The sequence below is a fragment of the Pristiophorus japonicus genome, chromosome 14, assembly GCF_044704955.1.
Source record: "Pristiophorus japonicus isolate sPriJap1 chromosome 14, sPriJap1.hap1, whole genome shotgun sequence".
Lineage (NCBI taxonomy): Eukaryota > Metazoa > Chordata > Chondrichthyes > Pristiophoridae > Pristiophorus > Pristiophorus japonicus.
In genome coordinates, this window is record NC_091990.1 from 130337097 (window position 1) to 130359803 (window position 22707).

General features: G+C 45.6%; 1 protein-coding gene across 1 annotated transcript in view; it reads right to left on the reverse strand.

Annotated features, from left to right (window-relative positions):
- LOC139280102 (uncharacterized) overlaps window positions 1–22707 on the reverse strand; it is a 340066-nt gene that overhangs the window by 31180 nt on the left and 286179 nt on the right. The window contains exon 13 of the mRNA XM_070899614.1: window positions 16312–16464. Within this exon, the coding sequence (XP_070755715.1) occupies window positions 16312–16464 (153 nt within the window). The remainder of the gene's footprint in view (window positions 1–16311; window positions 16465–22707) is intronic.

Here is a 22707-nt window from a genome sequence, read left to right on the forward strand (position 1 = left end):
GAATTACTGCCCGAATTGATGGGGCAGGGAAGAGGGAAATTGCCCTTTTTTCTTTTCAAAAATCATCGGGGCAGTGTTTGAGACGGCAGAGGGGTGGAAGCGGGTCAGGAGTGGGGCGGAAGGTATCATCAACGCTGCGCTGAGCAAGTTAGCACGACGCTGATGACGCCAGTGTGATGCGGACATGCCGCGTCAAGCTGACGTTTAGCAACGTCCCTCCCCTTCATTTAAATGGAAGGGATGCTGCGAGGCCTACTTGGCGCCCTCTGGGCCATTAAGGGCTTCTGCTGGGCCAGCGGCCCGGCACCCAAGAGAGGATGCCGGGCTGCCTGTTGACGGCCCGGCTGAACACACGGCTACCATAGTCGGGCCGATTATAGAGTCGGCCGACAATTAAAATAAAATGGCGGCCGCAACGGTGCGGCCTCCCCTTTAAGGGCGGATGCGTTGCCCAGCCACTGGCAGCTTCCTGCCGGGAAAAGCTGTTATGGGCACCTACAAGCGGTCGAACGACTGTTCTAAGGCAATGTCGCCTCCGGGGCGCGGACCAGATGTCATTATCGCCGTTCGCACAGGAGCGGGGTGGATATCTTCTCCGCCTGAAAAAATTTGCGAGGGCAATGTTCCGATCGTCTGAGAGTCCGCCCCAACTGGGCAGAAACTAATTTCCGCCCTGTTACCGGAAACTGCTCTTAAAAAAGGGGCAATTTCGGCCCCTTACAGTTTACTATTGATGATTTCTATTTTGGATATTGGTGGACCGACTATGCATTTTCAGTGTTTTCTATTTTTATTTTAGATTAAAAATTGTTCAGCAACTCCTTCACTGTTGAATTAAATTTGAAGTACCCAATCCCCCAAATGGGATTGAGTGAAAAGCCATCTAGTATTTAGAAAATTGTTTTAACGACTGACTGATGAGTAATGAATGCATACAATAGAACAGAGCCAGTTACCGAGATAGATTTCAAAAGGCAGCATCCATTATATATATATACCCACACACACACACACACACACACACATCAGTGGTGGGTGAAAGTATTACACGCTGAAATTTATATTAGCTGATGCAACTTAACCATATGAGTTACAATTGCTGCTCTCCATAAAAAAGATTGGCTACTAGTTTCAAGGGGCCCAAGTTTCCACAGGATAAAAAAACGGGCACCCCTCCGAGCTGGGCGCCCGTTTTTCGCGCCTAAAACGGCGCCAGAAAAAAAACGCACTATTCTCGAGCGCTTTGCAGCTCCTTGTCTGTTTGGCGCGGCACCCAGGGGGGCGGAGCCTACACTCGCGCCGATTTTGTAAGTGGGAGGGGGCGGGTACTATTTAAATTAGTTTTTTCCTGCTGGCAACGCTGCGCATGCGCGTTGGAGCGTTCGCGCATGCTCAGTGTGAAAAAAAACATTGGCACTCGGCCATTTTTGTAGTTCTTTGTAGCTGTTTAATTTTTGAACATTTTTTAATAAAATCACATTGCCATCAGCACATCAGCACTGAGGCTACCCTTCTCACCGTCTCCTTCCCCTCCCTCCCCTCCCCTGCGCGGCAACAAGCCGCTGTCTCCTTCCCCTCCCTCCACGGCAACAAGCCGCTGTCTCCTTCCCCCTCCTTCCCCTCCCTCCACGGCAACAAGCCACTGTCTCCTTCCCCTCCCTCCCCTCCCTCCACGGCAACAAGCTGCTGTTTCCTTCCCCTCCCTCCATGGCAACAAGCCGCTGTCTCCTTCCCCTCCCTCCCCTCTCTCCACGGCAACAAGCCGCTGTTTCCTTCCCCTCCCTCCACGGCAACAAGCCGCTGTCTCCTTCCCCTCCCTCCCCTCCCCTGCGCGGCAACAAGCTGCTGTCTCCTTCCCCTCCCTCCACGGCAACAAGCCGCTGTCTCCTTCTCCTCCGCGGCAACAAACCGCTTTCTCCTCCCCCCCCCCCCCCGCTCCCGCTCAGCGGCACGAACGGCTTTCTCCTCCCCCCACTCCCCCCCCTCCCGCTCAGCGGCACGAACGGCTGCAGAATTCTCCCTGGCTGAAGCACTTTCACACAGGTAGGAAGATGGTTTATTTAATCTTTTCTTTGCTTATAAATGTTTATTCAGGTTGGATTTATTTATATAATATTTGTATAAGTATAAATAAGGATTTATTATAGAATTTAATGACTTCCCTTTCCCCCCCCCCCCCACCTCGTTCTGGACGCCTAATTTGTAACCTGTGCCTGATTTTTTAATGTGTAGAACAGGTTTTTTCAGTTCTACAAAAATCTTCACTTGCTCCATTCTACTTTAGTTTGGAGTACGTTTTCACTGTGGAAACTTTCAAATCAGGCGTCAGTGGCCGGACACACCCCTTTTGAAGAAAAAATTCTGTTCCAAAGTAGAACTGTTCTACCTGACTAGAATTGCAGAAAAAAAATGTGGAGAATTGCGATTTCTAAGATATTCCGTTCTCCACCAGTTGCTCCTGAAAATCAGGCGCAAATCATGTGGAAACTTGGGCCCAAGAAGTCAGCTTTTAAGCATTACAGCATTTTCTCAGTCACTTTCGTAATCCTTGTGGTTAAAGCAGCGGCAGTGATGAAAGGATAAAGAGTCGCCTGAGAGAGAACCGGAGTTAAATCAGAGGCAGTGCCAAGGCTCCGATTCAAAAACAACAACAAAAATCAGAGTGTGACATCACAGGAGAGCAGGTAGGTGATTGGTTGGTGAGTATTACAGCTTTTTTTGCTGTCTAACTTAGGGAAGGGGTAAAATTAAGAGCTGAGAAACTGTAATTTGCTTGTACTTATTAAATTAATAACTTAAAACAGATAAAATAAATAAAGCTAAAAAATTGAATAAAAACTCTAACTAATTAATTAATAAATAAAACCAGGTTGGAGATGGTAGGGCAGATGGTGTGTCGTAACTGCAGCATGTGGGAGTTGTTGGAGAGCATCTCGATCCCAAGCAACTACCTCTGCAGTGAGTGTCTGCAACTCGAGGAATTTCGGCTTAGTCAATGGTCAGGGACAGGAGGGTGTGACTGCGAGTCAGGACGATATGGGGACCCAGGATTCAGTGATAGAGGAGCCTCAGTCCTTGACACTGTCCAACGCATACGAGGTACTTGCTACCTGTAAAGATGAGTAAAAGGACTGTAGGGAGGATGGGCAAAATAACCAGACTGTGACAGGAAGGGACAGAGTTTAATGGTAGCAGTGCAGCAGAGAATAAGGTCAAAGCAGGGAATAATGGTAAAAAATTAAATTAAAGACTCTTTGTCTGAATGCACAAAGCATTCGTAACAAGATAGATACAAACAGAAATAAATAAGTTTGATCTAATAGCTATTACAGAGACGTGGTTGCAAGGTGACCAAGGTTGGGAACGAAATGTTCCAGGGTACTTGATGTTTTGAAAAGACAGGCAGAATGGAAAAGGAAGGGGTGGCCCTGATAATAAAGGATGACACAAGGATAGTAGAAAGAAAGGATCTTGGTTCGGAAGATCAAGAAGTAGAATCAGTATGGGTGGAGATAAGGAATAACAAGGGGCACTAAACACTGATGGGAGTAGTATTTAGGCCCCCAAACAGTAACTATACCGTTGGACAGAATATTAATCAAGAAATAGTAGTAACAAAGGTAATGCAATAATCATAGGGGACTTTAATCTTCATATAGACTGGACAAATCAAATTGGCAAAGGTAGCCTGGAGAATGAGTTCATGGAATGCATTCGGAACAGGTTCCAAGAACAATACATCATGGAAGCAACCAGGGAACAGGCTATTTTAGATCTTGCTTTGTGTAATGAGACAGGGTTAATTAGCAATCTCATAAGGGATCCTCTGGGACAGAGTAATCATAATATGAGCAGGGGTGTTATCTCTAATGTCCTGGCCAATATTTATCCTTCAATCAACATAACAAAAACAAATTATCTGGTCATTATCACATTGCTGTGGGAGCTTGCTGTGTGTAAATTATCTGCCTCGTTTCCTATGTTACAACCGTGACTACACTTCAAAAGTACTTCATTGGCTGTAAAGCGCTTTGTGAGGTCCAGTGGTCGTGAAAGGCGCTATATAAAATCAAGTCTTTTGTTCTTTTATAGTGCTTTAAACTGACATATAATGTGAGGTCAACTGCTTTACGTGATATTGCACAGCTGCCCACACTGAGCAACTGACATGCTGAACTCTGGTACTGTTCATTCCAGAATGCCAGCAGGATTGTAGTTGCAGGGTCATCCTCTGATCCAGCACAAGGAAATACGGAATCACCCCCATTCCTAGATACACAACAGCTAAGCACTTCACTTGGTCTTCCCCCTGAGTAAACACCAACATTGGGAAGTAGAAGGTATAAGCCATACACTCTCAGAGGGGAAGCTTTGGGTTTTTAAATACAGTTGCACCACACACTGAATGGCTGAATAAAATTTAGGTTAACTGGTACTGTAATGAGTCATGAGAGTTAATTTGGAATGGATCAGAATAAGGTAGTTGTGGCAAAATGAAATTGTATTCATGGTCTTGAAGCAAGGCTGAGGGTAATGGTGGGGATCCTATTTTTGCCAAGATATTGGTTTGCCAGCATCTCTTCTGGTTGCAAGCCAAGATCCTCTTCTGCCACTGGTTGTGGTGGGCTCTCTTCTTTCCAATGCCCAATGTACTTGCAGTGTGAAGTTATACAAGCTGCTATCAACAATAATCTGGGATACTTTGGCTGGTTGGATAGCAAAACACCCCGATGGGTCAAGGCACCTGAATCTTTACTTCTGCTGCACCAAGCTGCGTATCTCACTGTAGCTTTTGTTTTGGTTCGGCCATTTCCCTTAAAAAGATTTGGGCATAAGTGATCTTAATGTGTGTTGGGCAGAAGCTTGCCTGAAAGAAAAGTGTTTCTCCAGACCGCCCATGCTAGGTTGGCCATCCATAAGAAGATGAGAGGTGATTTAAAGCGGGATTTGGCAATTGTTTTGCACAGATCCCCCAAAATTGCTAATTTGTTAGCAGTATCTGGCTACTCAGAAAGACGTCTATTGTACCTTGCAGTTAACAAACTTTTCTGATCTGTGCAAGTCTTTGAAGGGAGGTTTTTATAGAAACAATACAGACATCTCGGCCCGATATTAACTCGGGGCTGTGGAGTGAGTGGGGAGGGGGAAGGATTTCCAGATGGGAAACCAGGAAGTAAGGAGTTTCCGGACGCCCTGTTGCAATTAACAGCAGTACGCCTTTCACAATTTTTCTGCAGGTTTCCCACCCAACAGGCAGCCTGATTGACGGACTGACTGCCTGTTGGGCAGGAAAGCCTGTGGCACAAGGCTTCAGCCAAGGAACGGAGAGGAGGAAGGAAGAGATTGTGGGGGCGATGGGTGGGGAGAGCTGGGAGATCGCAGAGGTCGGGGGTAGATCGTGGAGGTCGGGAGGGGAGGAAATCAGCCAATCTGTGAAGAGGTCTGTTTGTTGGAACTAGAGGAAACACTCCTGCTCCTCCTGGTCCACAAGCAGTGCTGTAAGTGCTGGATGGATCCGGCCCTTCTCGCTTCAGTTTACCTGCCAGATTTCCCCGAGCCCCAGGAAACCGGGTCAACATTAGTTAAAAATAAAGATCATGCAAAAATGGAGACACGTAGCCTCCTTAAAAGTTTTCAATAACCTACCCACCTCCTGAAAGCAGATTGGTCACCTCCCCCACCCCCCACCCGCTTCCATTGAAACTGGAAGTGGGCGGATTGGAAATTTTTACTTCCCACACACCCCAAATCCATCCATTCTTGGGGGTTATAATTACCTTCTAAAGTCTGTCAAGCAGCAGCTACGTGGGGAATCTCTGCCTTGGACAGGCAGACTGTGTTTTGAATTAAGTAAAGTGGCGAATTAAGTAAAGTGGGCCACTGAAGTGGGCTAACGTAAATGTATTTTGCAATAGTACTCAAATAGAAGTTATACTGATTGTACCAAATATTTTTCGTCATTCTCCTATGTTATGTATGTTATGACTACTGTGGAACATGGCACTTTACGAATCAAACTGATTGCCGATTGTTAACTTGGTCCACCTTCGGAGAGATTACATAGAAACATAGAAAATAGGTGCAGGAGTAGGCCATTCGGTCCTTCTAGCCTGCACCGCCATTCAATGAGTTCATGGCTGAACATGCAACTTCAGTACCCCATTCCTGCTTTCTCGCCATACCCCTTGATCCCCCGAGTAGTAAGGACTTCATCTAACTCCTTTTTGAATATATTTAGTGAATTGGCCTCAACAACTTTCTGTGGTAGAGAATTCCACAGGTTCACCACTCTCTGGGTGAAGAAGTTTCTCCTCATCTCGGTCCTAAATGGCTTACCCCTGGTTCTGGACTTCCCCAACATTCTTCCTGCATCTAACCTGTCTAAACCCGTCAGAATTTTAAACATTTCTATGAGGTCCCCTCTCATTCTTCTGAACTCCAGTGAATACAAGCCCAGTTGATCCAGTCTTTCTTGATAGGTCAGTCCCGCCATCCCGGGAATCAGTCTGGTGAACCTTCGCTGCACTCCCTCAATAGCAAGAATGTCCTTCCTCAAGTTAGGAGACCAAAACTGTACACAATACTCCAGGTGTGGCCTCACCAAGGCCCTGTACAACTGTAGCAACACCTCCCTGCCCCTGTACTCAAATCCCCTCGCTATGAAGGCCAACATGCCATTTGCTTTCTTCACCGCCTGCTGTACCTGCATGCCAACCTTCAATGACTGATGTACCATGACACCCAGGTCTCATTGCACCTCCTCTTTTCCTAATCCGTCACCATTCAGATAATAGTCTGTCTCTCTGTATTTACCACCAAAGTGGATAACCTCACATTTATCCACATTATACTACACCTGCCATGCATTTGCCCACTCACCTAACCTATCCAAGTCAATCTGCAGCCTCATAGCATCCTCCTCGCAGCTCACACTGCCACCCAACTTAGTGTCATCCGCAAATTTGGAGATACTACATTTAATCCCCTCGTCTAAATCATTAATGTACAGTGTAAACAGCTGGGGCGCCAGCACAGAACCTTGCGGTACCCCACTAGTCACTGCTTGCCATTCTGAAAAGTACCCATTTACTCCTACTCTTTGCTTCCTGTCTGCCAACCAGTTCTCAATCCATGTCAGCACACTACCCCCAATCCCATGTGCTTTAACTTTGCACAATAATCTCTTGTGTGGGACCTTGTCGAAAGCCTTCTGAAAGTCCAAATATACCACATCAACTGGTTCTCCCTTGTCCACTCGACTGGAAGCATCCTCAAAAAATTCCAGAAGATTTGTCAAGCATGATTTCCCTTTCACAAATCCATGCTGACTTGGACCTATCATGTCACCTCTTTCCAAATGCGCTGCTATGACATCATTAATAATTGATTCCATCATTTTACCCACTACTGAGGTCAGGCTGACCGGTCTATAATTCCCTGTTCTCTCTCTCCCTCCTTTTTTAAAAAGTGGGGTTACATTGGCTACCCTCCACTCGATAGGAACTGATCTAGAGTCAATGGAATGTTGGAAAATGACTGTCAATGCATCCACTATTTCCAAGGCCACCTCCTTAAGTACTCTGGGATGCAGTCCATCAGGCCCTGGGGATTTATCGGCCTTCAATCCCATCAATTTTCCCAACACAATTTCCCGATTAATAAGGATTTCCCTCAGTTCCTCCTCCTTACTAGACCCTCTGACCCCTTTTATATCCGGAAGGTTGTTTGTGTCCTCCTTAATGAATACCAAACCAAAGTACTTGTTCAATTGGTCTGCCATTTCTTTGTTCCCAGTTATGACTTCCCCTGATTCTGACTGCAGGGGACCTACGTTTGTCTTTACTAACCTTTTTCTCTTTACATACCTATAGAAACTTTTGCAATCCGTCTTAATGTTCCCTGCAAGCTTCTTCTCGTACTCCATTTTCCCTGCCCTAATCAAACTCTTTGTCCTCCTCTGCTGAGTTCTAAATTTCTCCCAGTCCCCGGGTTCGCTGCTATTTCTGGCCAATTTGTATGCCACTTCCTTGGCTTTAATACTATCCCTGATTTCCCTTGATAGCCACGGTTGAGCCACCTTCCCTTTTTTACTTTTACGCCAGACAGGAATGTACAATTGTTGTAGTTCATCCATGCGGTCTCTAAATGTCTGCCATTGCCCATCCACAGTCAACCCCTTAAGTATCATTCGCCAATCTATCCTAGCCAATTCATGCCTCATACCTTCAAAGTTACCCTTCTTTAAGTTCTGGACCATGGTCTCTGAATTAACTGTTTCATTCTCCATTCTAATGCAGAATTCCACCATATTATGGTCACTCTTCCCCAAGGGGCCTCGCACAACGAGATTGCTAATTAATCCTCTCTCATTACACAACACCCAGTCTAAGATGGCCTCCCCCCTAGTTGGTTCCTCGACATATTGGTTTCGAAAACCATCCCTTATGCACTCCAGGAAATCTTCCTCCACCGTATTGCTTCCAGTTTGGTTAGCCCAATCTATGTGCATATTAAAGTCACCCATTATAACTGCTGCACCTTTATTGCATGCACCCCTAATTTCCTGTTTGATGCCCTCCCCAACATCACTACTACTATTTGGAGGTCTGTACACAACTCCCACTAACGTTTTTTGCCCTTTGGTGTTCTGCAGCTCTACCCATATAGATTCCACATCATCCAAGCTAATGTCCTTCCTAACTATTGCATTAATCTCCTCCTTAACCAGCAATGCTACCCCCACCTCCTTTTCCTTTTATTCTATCCTTCCTGAATGTTGAATAACCCTGGATGTTGAGTTCCCAGCCCTGATCATCCTGGAGCCACGTCTCTTAATCCCAATCACATCATATTTGTTAACATCTATTTGCACAGTTAATTCATCCACCTTATTACGGATACTCCTTGCATTAAGACATAAAGCCTTTAGGCTTGTTTTTTTAACACCCTTTGTCCTTTTAGAATTTTGCTTACAGTGGCCCTTTTTGTTCTTTGCCTTGGGTTTCTCTGCCCTCCACTTTTCCTCATCTCCTTTCTGTCCTCTGCGTTCGCCTCCTTTTTGTTTCCCTCTGTCTCCCTGCATTGGTTCCCATCCCCCTGCCATATTAGTTTAACTCCTCCCCAACAGCACTAGCAAACACTCCCCCTAGGACATTGGTTCCGGTCCTGCCCAGGTGCAGACCGTCCGGTTTGTACTGGTCCCACCTCCCCCAGAACCGGTTCCAATGCCCCAGGAATTTGAATCCCTCCCTGCTGCACCACTGCTGAAGCCACATATTCATCTGCGCTATCCTGCGATTCCTACTCTGACTAGCACGTGGCACTGGTAGCAATCCCGAGATTACTACTTTTGAGGTCCTACTTTTTAAATTTAGCTCCTCGCTCCTTAAATTCGTTTCGTAGGACCTCATCCCTTTTTTTTACCTATGTCGTTGGTACCAATGTGCACCACGACAACTGGCTGTTCTCCCTCCCTTTTTAGAATGTCCTGCACCCGCTCCGAGACATCCTTGACCCTTGCACCAGGGAGGCAACATACCATCCTGGAGTCTCGGGTGCGGCCGCAGAAACGCCTATCTATTCCCCTTACAATTGAATCCCCTATCACTATTCCTTTCCCACTCTTTTTCCTGCCCTCCTGTGCAACAGAGCCAGGCACGGTGCCATGAACTTGGCTGCTGCTGCCCTCCCCTGACGAGTCATCCCCCTCAACAGTACTCAAAGCAGTGTATCTGTTTTGCAGGGGGATGACCACAGGGGACCCCTGCACTACCTTCCTTGCACTACTCTTCCTGCTGGTCTTCCATTCCCTTGCTGGCTGTGGACCCTTCTCCTGCGGTATGACCAACTCGCTACACGTGCTACTCACGTCATTCTCAGATTCAAGGAGTACGCCTGGTTGAGATATGAAAGTCTGGTCTAGATCATGAGAGTTTCATTGTCATACAGCTGGGCCCCACTGACTTGTATTCTCTGGAAATCATAACACCACTCTGAATTTTAGAGGAAATGAGAGTATTTGGTATGTTTGGTAATTGTAATTTAACTGATGGAAGTCAGATGAAGTTTCACTTACACCAACTTCTAAGTATAACCACAGCATAAATTACCTTAATATTCAGATAGCCTAGGATGTGGGGTAAGATTGTGGGGTTTGGCTGTTAAAATGGAGCCATACTTAACCTGGTCTATCCCTTTAAACCCATTGTTCAGATACTGTGAGGAATTGCTCACAAAGGGTTCCGTCGATTGGTGGCTGTTTGTCTTTGGTGAAAGGTCAGAAAAAAAACAGCCAGCAATAATTAGCTTCCTCTTTAAAAAAAAATACTGTTTTGCTCTTTAAAGTGTGATGCACGCGTGCTCGATGCATGATGATATGACCAGAGAGTGGTTAGGATATGGCACCTGCTCCACATGGAGTGGTTGAGGTGAATAGCATAGATGCCTTTCAGGGGAAGCTACACGAGTACAGAAGGGAGAAAGGAATAGGCGGCTATGCTGATAAGGTCAACATAGGGTAGGGTAGGGCAGAGGAGGCTCATGTGAAGCAGAAACAATGGCATAGACCAGTTGGGCCAAATAGCTTGTTTCTGTGCTGTAAATTCTATGTAAGCTATGTAACTTGATTGGTGACATTTTTCAATGCAACACCTCAAAGTGACCACAAGGTGGTATAAGAACCCTAAATGTCTGCTAGTGTATACAAACAGGAAGACTAGTCGGCCATTTAGGTCTTCAAGCCTGTTCCGCCATTCAATGAGATCATGGCTGATCTGTGACCTAGCTCCATATACCCGCTCTTTTCCCCATACCCAACAACAACAACTTGTATTTATATAGCACCTTTAACGTAGCAAAACATCCCAAGGCACCTCACAGGAGTGTTATGACAAAAAAAAATTGACACCGAGTCAGATAAGAAATTACGGCCGATGACCAAAAACTTGGTCAAAGAGGTAGGTTTTAAGGAGCGTCTTGAAGGAGGAAAGAGAGATAGAGGCGGAGAGGTTTAGGGAGGGAGTTCAATGGCTTAGGGCCTAGGCAGCTGAAGGCAAGGCCACTGATGGTTGAGCAGTTATAATCAGGGATGCTCAAGAGGGCAGAATTTGAGGAGCGCAGATTTTTGGGGGGTTATGAGGCTGAGAGAAAGGGAGGGATGAAGCCTTGGAGGGATTTGTAAACCAGGATGAGAATTCTGAAATCAAGGCGTTGCTTAACCGGGAGCCAGGGGTGATGGGTGAGCAGGAATTGGTGCGAGTTAGGATACAGGCTGCTGAGTTTTGGATGACCTCAAGTCTATGTAGGGTAGAATGTGGGAGGCCAGGCAGGAGTTAACAGAAAGCTATCAATCTCAGATTTAAAATTAACAATTGACCCAGCATCAACTGCCGCTTGCATGTAGAAATGTTTCCTATCATTCCTGAAAGGCCAGGCTCTAATTTTTTAAGCTATGTTCCCTAGTCCTAGATTCCCCAAACAGCAGAAATAGTTTATTTCTATCTACCCTATCAGTTCCCCTTAATAGTTTGAAAATCACCACTTAGCCGTCTAAATTCTAAGGAATATAACCCTAGTTTGTGCACTCTCTCCTTATATTTTAACCCTTGGAAGTCCGGGTATTATTCTGGTAAATCTATGCTGCACTCCCTCCAAGGCCAATATATCCCTCCTGAGGTATGGTGCCCAGAACTGCTCACACTACTCCAGGTATGGTCTAACCAGGGCTTGTATGACTGTAGCACACCTTCTACCCCCTTGTATTCTAGTCCTCTAAATATAAAGCCCAGCATTCCATTAGCCATTTGATTATTTTTTGTACCTGTCCATGACATTTTAATGATCTACGAACATGAACCCATAGGTCACTAGGGACTTCCACTGCTTTGAGCTTTTCACCATTTAGAAAGTATCCTTTTTAGGTCCAAAGTTAATGACTTCACACTTGCTTATATTGAAATCCATTTGCCACAGTTTTGCCCATTCACTGAATCTATTAATATATCTCTAATTTTATGCTTCTAGCTACACTGCTTACAATGCCGCCTTTCTTTGTGCAATTGGCAAACTTGGATATGTGGCTCTCTATCCCATCATCTATGTCAGTAATAAATAGTCACAGTAAATTAGAGTACACAGAAAATGGATGGGAGTTTAAAGTGAAGCCCAGGTCTATAGGAAACGCAAGTTTCAAATGCTACACCACCTGCGGCTGTCAACCACCAGTGTTATCCTAGAGGCTCCAGGAATTCAAGTTATCTCCTGGTGAGCAACCCAGGTAGAAAAATCGCAGGGACATTTTTATTGAGCACTAATTTATTAGTTGTAAAAATACTGGAGATAGGCCTGGGCAGATCTGTTGACTGCAGATCATCATGCAATTAAATTTTAAGGAATACGTCCAGAGTTGGTACCCATATACCACCAGGTGAATTTGTTTCTTGTTAAAGTTATGGTTATTATTGTTTTGTCCTACAAATATTACGAGAGGAGGCAGGATTGCCTTCAAATTCAATAAAATCCGAAAACGGCGGTGCTACCACAGGGCGAAGTTAACTCCTGCCTGTAAAGAGCGCAGGCAGCACCGCTATTTCGGTGTTGCTTATTGATTTAAATGAGCACAGCATAGAACCTCCTGAGAAATGTGCTCTTTCAGGCAGTAAGATCAGCAGGAGGCCAAATGTCAGTTCGAAAGTATATGTGCGGCGTTATCAGGAATTTGCGATTTATGAAAGTGAAGTACAATGTTTCCGGTTAAGTTTCTCGGGGCATAAACTGCCCCCATCCGTAAGGTCCATTACAGCCACTAAGATGCGGTATTGGAGCAGATAGGCGTTATCGACTGGGAGCAGACGGATGGGCCGACCCGTCCTAAATTGTCCCTGAGCCGGGAGTAATGGGAACGGGTTTCCACGCTGCCCGTAGCCCTGCCCCACCGTTCCAACCAGCAGCGACCCCCTTTCCGCCCCAAATTGCCCCGCGGGAATGGATCAGCCGCCAGTCGATGCCACTGACAGCTTTCCCCTGCAGGAAGCTGTGGGCTGTGCATCCACCATTTTATTTTAATTGTCGGCCAACTGCCAGGTCGGTCCGACAATGGTGGCCACGGGCTCCCTCAGGCCGCCAATAGGCAACCCGGCACTCCCTCTTGGGTACCAGGCCGCTGGCCCGGCTGAAACCCTCCCTGATGGCCCAGTGGGCCTAACTAAATTTATTGCAGAGTTTGCAGCGGCCCTCCCCTTTAACTGAACGTCCGCATCACGCTGACACGGAACGACGGCCGCCTCACTCCAAGGGCACTCCCACCCCTCAACACCACCCCGACTGGAAATAGAAAACAAAGAGGTGAATATTGGTCTTTAAAGAATCGGTGAGTGCGCCTACTTTTTGGATGGGGTCAATTTCAGCCCCCTCGTGTTTTGTGGGTTGACAAGAGATAAATCAAGATCAATCAAAACCTAAAAATACAGAAATGTCAGATTTTAAAGAATGCAACCTGCAGTTTAGCTGAAATCTATGTTTATTTCAACTGCTGACACTCTCAAATACGTAGCTGGCTAATGTGTCAAGTACAATTATTAATCAAAAAAAGTTTTCATTAACTGATTAAATGAGTGCAATTTGGCTGGAATCATTCTAGCAGTTTAAGGTTCCAAATACCTGAAGTTACGAAAACTCATGCATGGCAGATGAATATAATGTGGATAAATGTGAGGTTATCCACTTTGGTGGTAAAAACAGAGAGACAGACTATTATCTGAATGGTGACAGATTAGGAAAAGGGGAGGTGCAACGAGACCTGGGTGTCATGGTACATCAGTCATTGAAGGTTGGCATGCAGGTACAGCAGGCGGTGAAGAAAGCAAATGGCATTTGGCCTTCATAGCGAGGGGATTTGAGTACAGGGGCAGGGAGGTGTTACTACAGTTGTACAGGGCCTTGGTGAGGCCACATCTGGAGTAGTGTGTACAGTTTTGGTCTCCTAACTTGAGGAAGGACATTCTTGCTATTTTGAGGGGAAATTTACCAGGCTGATTCCAGGGATGGCGGGACTGACATAAGAAAGACTGGATCAACTGGGCTTGTATTCACTGGAATTCAGAAGAATGAGAGGGGATCTCATAGAAACGTTTAAAATTCTGACAGGTTTAGACTAGTTAGATGCAGGAAGAATGTTCCCAATGTTGGGGAAGTCCAGAACCAGGGGTCACAGTCTAAGGATAAGGGGGAAGCCATTTAGGACCGAGATGAGGAGAAACCTCTTCACCCAGAGAGTGGTGAACCTGTGGAATTCTCTACCACAGAAAGTTGTTGAGGCCAATTCACTAAATATATTCAAAAAGGAGTTAGATGTAGTCCTTACTACTCGGGGGATCAAGGGGTGTGGCGAGAAAGCAGGAATGGGGTACTGAAGTTGCATGTTCAGCCATGAACTCATTGAATGGCGGTGCAGGCTCGAAGGGCCGGATGGCCTACTCCTGCACCTATTTTCTATGTTTCTAAGTAGGTGTCATAAAATTTCTGATCACATCATCGAGTGCAAATAAATGCCAAAATTATTTGAAGCAGCCATGGAATCAAATTAGCCCAGTTTCTCTACTGGCTAACAGACTGACTAATGATACAAGTGCAGATAGCCCAATATAAATCCATCATTAGAAACCTCTTGCCATAAAGGTAATCGTCAAAAGGACTACAGCTGATCATTGACCGTGCTCTTTCTCAGATCTCAGAAAACCATCATCTCCAGGTTTCTGATTCAGAAAACAGAGTGCTATAATGAGCCAAGCTGGCGGCTACAAATATCTACTCAGATATCACTAATGTCAGTCACTCTCTCTCTTGAGCAGTGTGGTCACCTGCTCCTTACAACAACAACAACAACTTGTATTTATATAGTGCCTTTAATGTAGTAAAACATCCCAATGTGCTTCACAGGAGCCCACATAAGGAGAAATTAGGGCAGATGATCAAAAGCTTGGTCAAAAAGGTAGGTTTTAAGGAATGTCCTAAAGGAGGAAAGAGAGGTAGAGAGAGACAGAGAGGTTTAGGGAGGGAATTCCAGAGCTTAGGGCCGAGGCAGCTGAAGTTGACTCCCACTATCCTATATTGATGAGCACCCAAGTGAGGCACTGGAGTGTAACAATGAAACTCCCTTCTGTTCTGGACTGGATTTCTGTGTCTTAAGCACGTGTACCCCATCGGAAGACGGACCGAGTTAACACTAGATAAGAGGTTGTTCCGTTCAATTTGTAAACGGCTTTATTCCACAGTAGGCAAAATATACAGAACATTGGATATGAAGTGATTCCCAAAACATCATTCAAAATTTCAGGGAGTGCCATAATCTCATGTAATAAAATCAGAATATAACAGTTACCATGAATTAGCGACCATAACTTTAAATAGAAAAATTGCAGAGTGTGATACCAAAATCTCGTAAAAAGATTCTGAGAACCCGGGGAGAAATTAATTTCACAGTTGCCCATTTTGCATCTGAAAACCGGAGGCCAGCAAGTGAAAATCGGAGGGAGGGCACCTCAGCCATAGCCTGAAACCGGCATACGGTTACTTAAATATGCAAATTTGACACTTAAGACCCTGATTGCAAATTCAGGTACAAATGGCGGAGCGTGCGCCATGCATGTAATTTACAATGAAGTGGGGACTTACCTTTAAATCATCACTGCAGTGATCATTCAGTACATCTGCACGGGGATTCCCTACATTGCTAAGACCAATACTAGCAGTTATTTTTGCAATAACTTACTAATAATTTTGCAATCATTTATGCGCCCAATTTCTCATTTTCACACTTTATCTTCTTGTGTCTGAATTCATATGTTAACTATCTACCTCCATTTCCATTATAGCAGGAAGGAAATAAACTTCTTTTGAAAGCTGCTGCAAAACGGGAGGTGTTGCATCTCAATGCTCCAGCTGCTCATAGCGAGATCCATATCTTGGCTACTCTTTGGGGAAATGCCATCTGGAGGCTATCCTCCAGTTCAGAGGGAAGGAAGGAACATTTCCTGAAATTCATCACCAGCCAGAAGCCTGAAGTTTAGAATGCTAACTTTGCTCTCTAGCTAGGAATGGTGTATGGCATAGTGGGACCAAAGGGAAGATACGGAAAGAAAAAGAGCTCCTCTGTGGAGGGTCGGGGGAGAAGAGTGGAGTTACCCAAAATAATGAAAAAATATACAATTTATTAAAAACTAAATTTTCTGCATTTGACAAATGTTGCTTGAAACTTAAAATGGAGATGAATGTTAAAAGATGAATAAGCTGGCTTGCTGTAGAATTGCTACATACCTGGTGGAGGAAGTTCAAGCTTCAGTTTTCTCAGCTCGGACATGGACTTTTCCAGTTGATCAATAACAACATCGTCATCGTAATGAAAGTTTTGAGACATAATTTCCTGAAGGAATTCGCGGAGATCTTCTAATGACATTTTCACCAGGCGCTCTTTTAAAAAAAAGACACATTTTGAAATATTGCTGTTTCAGTTCTATTTTAACAAATAAGATTATATAAACCAGATTGTGAAAAGCGAATGCCTAAATTAAACTTGTTTGGCATTAATAAGAATAATTAATGATACCAGGCAAATGATCAATATTCTAATAAAAGCAATTCTGGACATTTCGACTCCATCAAGACCCATTTACAAAGTTACATGACCATCTGTTTGATAGGCAAGGATCATGTGGAAATCTGGAATCATACATTAATAACAGAAATGGATGGTTTTGTCTCTCTCCTCCAACTCTGCTCTCCTCCCCCCCCCGGCGCTTTATATAGAAACTTATAAAATTCTGACGGGACTGGACAGGTTAGATGCAGGTAGAATGTTCCCGATGTTGGGGAAGTCCATAACCAGGGGTCAGTAGTTAAAGATAAGGGGTAAGCCATATAGGACCGAGATGAGGAGAAACTTTTTCACCTAGAGAGTTGTGAACCTGTGAAATTCTCTGCCACAGAAAGTTGTTGAGTCCAGTTCGTTGGACATATTCAAAAGGGAGTTAGATGAGGCCCTTACGGCTAAAAAGATCAGGGAGCATGGAGAGAAGGCAGGGGTGGGGTACCGAGGTTACATGATCAACCATGATCATACTGAATGGCGGTGCAGGCTCGAAGGGCCAAATGGCCTGCTCCTGCACCTATTTTTTATGTTTTTATGTTTATGAGCATATACTTCAGATACACGATGGCAGCAGAACAAGTGGGCACAGGTTCAGGATTATGCAGGCCAAATGTAGGACAAAAATCAGGAAGCATTTCTTTATGCAGAGGGTTATGCTGGAACAGCTGAATCCTGTAATGAGGAGATGATATGGTAGGTATTCCGGAAGGATGAAATCAAATGGGCTGTAGCTCTTTGTTGAAATCCATTTTCTGATTTTGCGAACAGGAAGCAATATAACTTAGTCAATGTTATCATCTAATTCGACTCAAACTAGACAACATAGTCATAAACCAATTCTGATCTGTTGTAAAGTTAACCATAAAGCACAGAAATATTAGATGAGATTTTCCATTTTGGCACTCCTGGTGCACACACATTTCAAGAAGCTGCCCACTCCCAGGCCTCTGATTTTTCATCTGTTAATTTTAATGGTTGGAAAATCAACGGTCTGTTTGTATACAATTTTCTGATATAAATTTCAGGCACGTGTCAAGAGTTCTTACTTCCTTATCCTTTCACTGAATAAAGTGCCCCATTAGGCTGTCAGGCTAATTTCGATCTCCCAATATTCTCGATATATCACTAGTGAAATAATCCAACCTGTTTCATCACTCATTGGGGAGGGGTGAGGGGCAACACAATGTAGGTGCTAGTACTAGAGAGTAAAAGAAAAAAGACCAATCATTTCTAATGATTCCTTCTAAATTAAGTTTAAGATTCTGAAAGGTTATTAAAATTGAATTAATCAAGATCTATCTTTCCTTCTTTAAATATTTATATAACTTTTTACAAATTAGTATCCTACATTTTGCACATTTTTTGAGGGGAACAATTTTTAATGTAGCTCTGCCAATTACATAATTAACCCCAGCAATTTTTAGGCCCCAAGTTTCCACACGATAAAAAACGGGCGCCCCTCCGAGCTGGGCGCCCGTTTTTCGCGCCGAAAACGGCGCCGGAAAAAAAACATGCTATTCTGGAGCGTCCTGCAGGTCCATGTCTGCTTGGCGTGGCGCCCAGGGGGCAGAGCCTACCACTCGCGCCGATTTTGTAAGTGGGAGGGGGCGCCCCGGGTACCATTTAAATTAGTTTTTTTCCTGCCGGCAACCCTGCGCGTGCGTGTTGGAGCGTTCGCGCACGCGCAGTGTGAAGGAAACATTGGCACTTGGCCATTTTTGTAGTTCTTTGTAGCTGTTTAATTTTTGAACATTTTCTAATAAAACCACATTGCCATCAGCACTGAGGCTTCTTGCTGCAGTGAGAAGGCTACAGAAAGCCTCAGAAGTTGAGGCAGCCGTTTCCTGACGGCCTCTCCCCCTGCCGTCGGGAATGGCTGCTCAACTTGTGAGGCTTCCTGCACCCTTCTCACTGTCTCCTTCCCCCCCCGCCCGCCGTCGGGAACGGCTTCTTCCCCCCCCCCCCCCCCGCTGCGTTCAGTCGGTCGGGCCCGCCGTCTGGAACGGCTTCCTCCCCCCCCCGCTGCGTTCGGTCGGTCGGGCCCACACTCCCTCCCGCCGTCTGGAACGGCTTCTTCCCCCCCCCCCCACCCGCTGCGTTCGGTCGGTCGGTCGGACCCGCACTCCCTCCCGCCCGCCATCTGGAACGGCTTCCTCCGCCCCCCCCCCCCCCCGCTGCGTTCGATCGGTCGGGCCCGCACTCCCTCCCTCGCCCGCCGTCGGGAACGGCTGCCTCCTCCCCCCCGCTGCGTTCGGTCGGTCGGGCCCGCACTCCCTCCCTCGCCCGCCGTCGGGAACGGCTGCCTCCTCCCCCCCGCTGCGTTCGGTCGGTCGGGCCCGCACTCCCTCCCTCGCCCGCCGTCGGGAACGGCTGCCTCCTCCCCCCCGCTGCGTTCGGTCGGTCGGGCCCGCACTCCCTCCCGCCCGCCATCTGGAACGGCTTCCTCCGCCCCCCCCCCCCCCCGCTGCGTTCGATCGGTCGGGCCCGCACTCCCTCCCTCGCCCGCCGTCGGGAACGGCTGCCTCCTCCCCCCCCTGCCGTCGAACGAACGGCTGCCTCAACTTGTGAGGCTTCCTGCAGCATTCTCCCTGGCTGAAGCACTTTCACACGTAGGAAGATGGTTTATTTAATCTTTTCTTTGCTTATAAATTTTTATTCAGGTTGGATTTATTTGTATAATATTTGTATAAGTATAAATAAGGATTTATTATAGAATTTAATGACTTCCCTTCCCCCCCCCCCCACCTCGTTCTGGACGCCTAATTTGTAACCTGCGCCTGATTTTTTAATGTGTAGACAAGGTTTTTTCAGTTCTACAAAAATCTTCACTTGCTCCATTCTAAGTTAGTTTGGAGTACGTTTTCACTGTGGAAACTTTGAAATCAGGCGTCAGTGGCTGGACACGCCCCCTTTTGAAGAAACAATTCTGTTCCAAAGTGAAACTGTTCTACCTGACTAGAACTGCAGAAAAAAAAAAGGTGGAGAATTGCGATTTCTAAGATAGTCCGTTCTCCACCAGTTGCTCCTAAAAATCAGGTGCAAATCATGTGGAAACTTGGGCCCATTATGTCTAAATGAATAGCTTTTAGCTGAGAAAAGACTAAATACTTCAACAAGAGACCAATTCTTGCCAAACAACTGTTTTGCTCTCGGTTTACTCTAGCCTTCGCTGTAGTCAGGTGTTATAAATAAAATAATGCTAGCGGCATTAACAGATTATTATGGGGAAGTGGGTTAGATACTGGTCTTTCAGCTCTAAGATATGCACTTCAGTCCAGCTCAAGACTGATGTGATCAATGCTTCAACTGTTGGCTGTAAGAGTTCTATTTAAGTGAGTTTACGCTGTTTCAATCCAGTTCCTAAAATACACGAGAGAACACCACAAAATTATCTCTAATTCAGTACTAAATTACCAATTATTCAGGAAGCCATAGGACAGTTGTGTGCGATATAGAAAAATATCACATTGCTGCAGTGGGCGGGGGGGGTTACTCTTCTGAGGTACACAGAAATATATTTGAGGAATTGCTCTGATTCCATTTTAATTCCCATAACCAAATGACTTAAATTAATAATTGTGGAAAATCACAAGTTTTAAATATCATCGGAAGTATAGTGGAGCCGAGTATTGGGATGCAGAGAAAAATTAGGGAGCAGGATGCAGAGCAACGGCAGGGCTCTAATAGAACCACACTATATAGAACTGCACAGGAGGCCATTTTCCCCATCAGGTCATTGGTGGCTCTTTGCTAGAGCAATCAAAAACTAATCCCACTATCTCGCTCCCTACCCATAGACCTGTAACTCCCCTATTTCAAATATTTATCCAATTTTCCCTTAAAAGATGCAATGTTTGCTGTCTAATTATTCCTTGTGGCAAAACATTCCCTGCTGCAACAACCCCCTGTGTAAAGAAATTTCTCCTAACCACTGTCCTCACTTCTTTAAATTCTCAACTGCTTGTCACTGATTCCTCGACCAGAGCAACTAGTCTTTCTCTATTTACCCTATCAACACCCTTCATAATTAAAAAATATCTCTCCTCTTACTCTTCCCTGCTCCAGTGGAAATAGTCTCAGGGGCAGAAATTCAGGTGTGCCAGAATGCTGGAACACCTGAGTTTTTAAGCTGGTACTGACCGCTGGAACTCTTGATCCGGTGAGTCGACCCATTTTCAGGACTTTGAATTTTCAAGTCCTGCAGGAAATGGATCATAATGGGGGCGAGCCATAGACTCAAGGCCAGGCTGACTGGCTGAAAATGGGTCGGAAGGCCCGCCCGCCGCTGTCAATCAGCGTGGTGGCGTCACAGCGCGTGTGTGTCACCACGCTCTCTCCCCTCCGTTAAAGGGGAGAGATTCTGGCTACTTTTAAAAACTTTGGCCAAGAGGAGGTGCCAGGCTGCCTGGCCGAACCCGGGGCCAGTATTTTGCCGGCCGATCGGCAAGTCGGCTGGCAAAAATTCTTGAATTGTGGCCGAGGCAGTGGGCCCTCCCCTTTAAGGGCCATCGCGCTGCTGGGCACGCAGTCACTTTGCAGAGGTGCACTGACAGACACAGATGTCGGGGGCATCGCATGGTGGGAGATCCATGGAGTGAGGTGAAAATCACCAGGTAAGTATTTTTATTGTGTTATTATTCATTTTACTGGCAGTGATACCACTTCGGCGGTATGGGGTCCAGGCCGAAAAATCCCCGACCTGAATTTAAGTCGGGGCGGCCTGTTGACCCCAAAAAGGCAGCCATTCGATTTTTTGGAATGGCTGCCACAAACAGGCACTAACGGATCTCTGAGACCCTGAATTTCGGCCCCAGTATTTTAAATCATTCCTCATAACTATAGCTTCTCATCTCTGGTATCATCCTGGTGAATCTACACTAAACTTTTAATGGCTTTCTATAATAGGGCATTCAAAACTTCAGACAACACTGTCCTAAACTAATGTTTAGTACAAATATATTGTTACTTCTTTACTCCTACATTACATCAGTGACTACACTTCAAAAGTAGCTCACTGGCTGTAAAGCGCTTCGAGACATCCTAAGGCCATGAAAGGTGCTATATAAGTGCAAGTGCTTAGAAATTTTGGCTTGACCATTTTTCGGCATGCAGGGGGTGCAGAATGCGTACCCTGTCCTTGAATGAGGAGGCCCAAGGCACCACCATACTGGACCTCAGGCCCCATTATAATGGAATCTGAGGTGAGAAGTGCCACACCAAAGAGGAGTGCAAGATTGGGCAGCTACAAGCATTTTTTGTTGGCCAGTGCTAGGGTGTAGGAGGCTTGTGCTGTTCCACAGCATTCATTTGGGGAAATTTGAGGGTGTATCCTTGCTTCCCTAGGAATTCCCATGCAGTGCACACATATTGCAAGGTTAATGATATACACCTTTAAAAGCTGGAGCAAAGTGCGCTCCTGCAACTACACTGCCACTGGGAGTACTGTACTACCAGACCCTTTGCAGTGAATTAGCAGAGCTTATTTTAGGGCTTTATTTTGCTTCTATTGCATTTTGAATTTAGTCCTGCTCATCCATCACCCCTGTGCTCGCTGACCTACATTGGCTCCTGGTTATGCAACTCGATTTCAAAATTCTCATCCTTGTTTTCAAATCCCTCCATGACCTCACATCTCCCCACCTCCAATCTCCTTCTGCCGCACAACCCCCGCCCAAGATATCTGCGCTCCTCTAATTCTGCCCTCTTGAGCATGCCTGATTATAATCGCTCAACCATTGGCGGCCGTGCCTTCTTTTGCCTAGGCCCCAAGCTCTGGAATTCCCTGCCTAAACCTCTCCACCTCTCTTTCCTCCTTTAAGATGCTCTTTAAAACCTACCTCTTTGACCAAGCTTTTGGTCACCTGCCATAAATTCTCCTTATGTGGCTCGTTGCCAAATCCTTTGTCTCATAATACTCCTGTGAAGTGCCTTGGGAAGTTTTACTACATTAAAGGCGCTATATAAATACAAGTTGTTGTTGTTTTTATTGCAGTTTTGTTGGCTGATTGTGCTTTTGGACTAGATCTTTCAGTGGTCGTCTTTGTTTTTGAGTTTTGCTCCCCTAC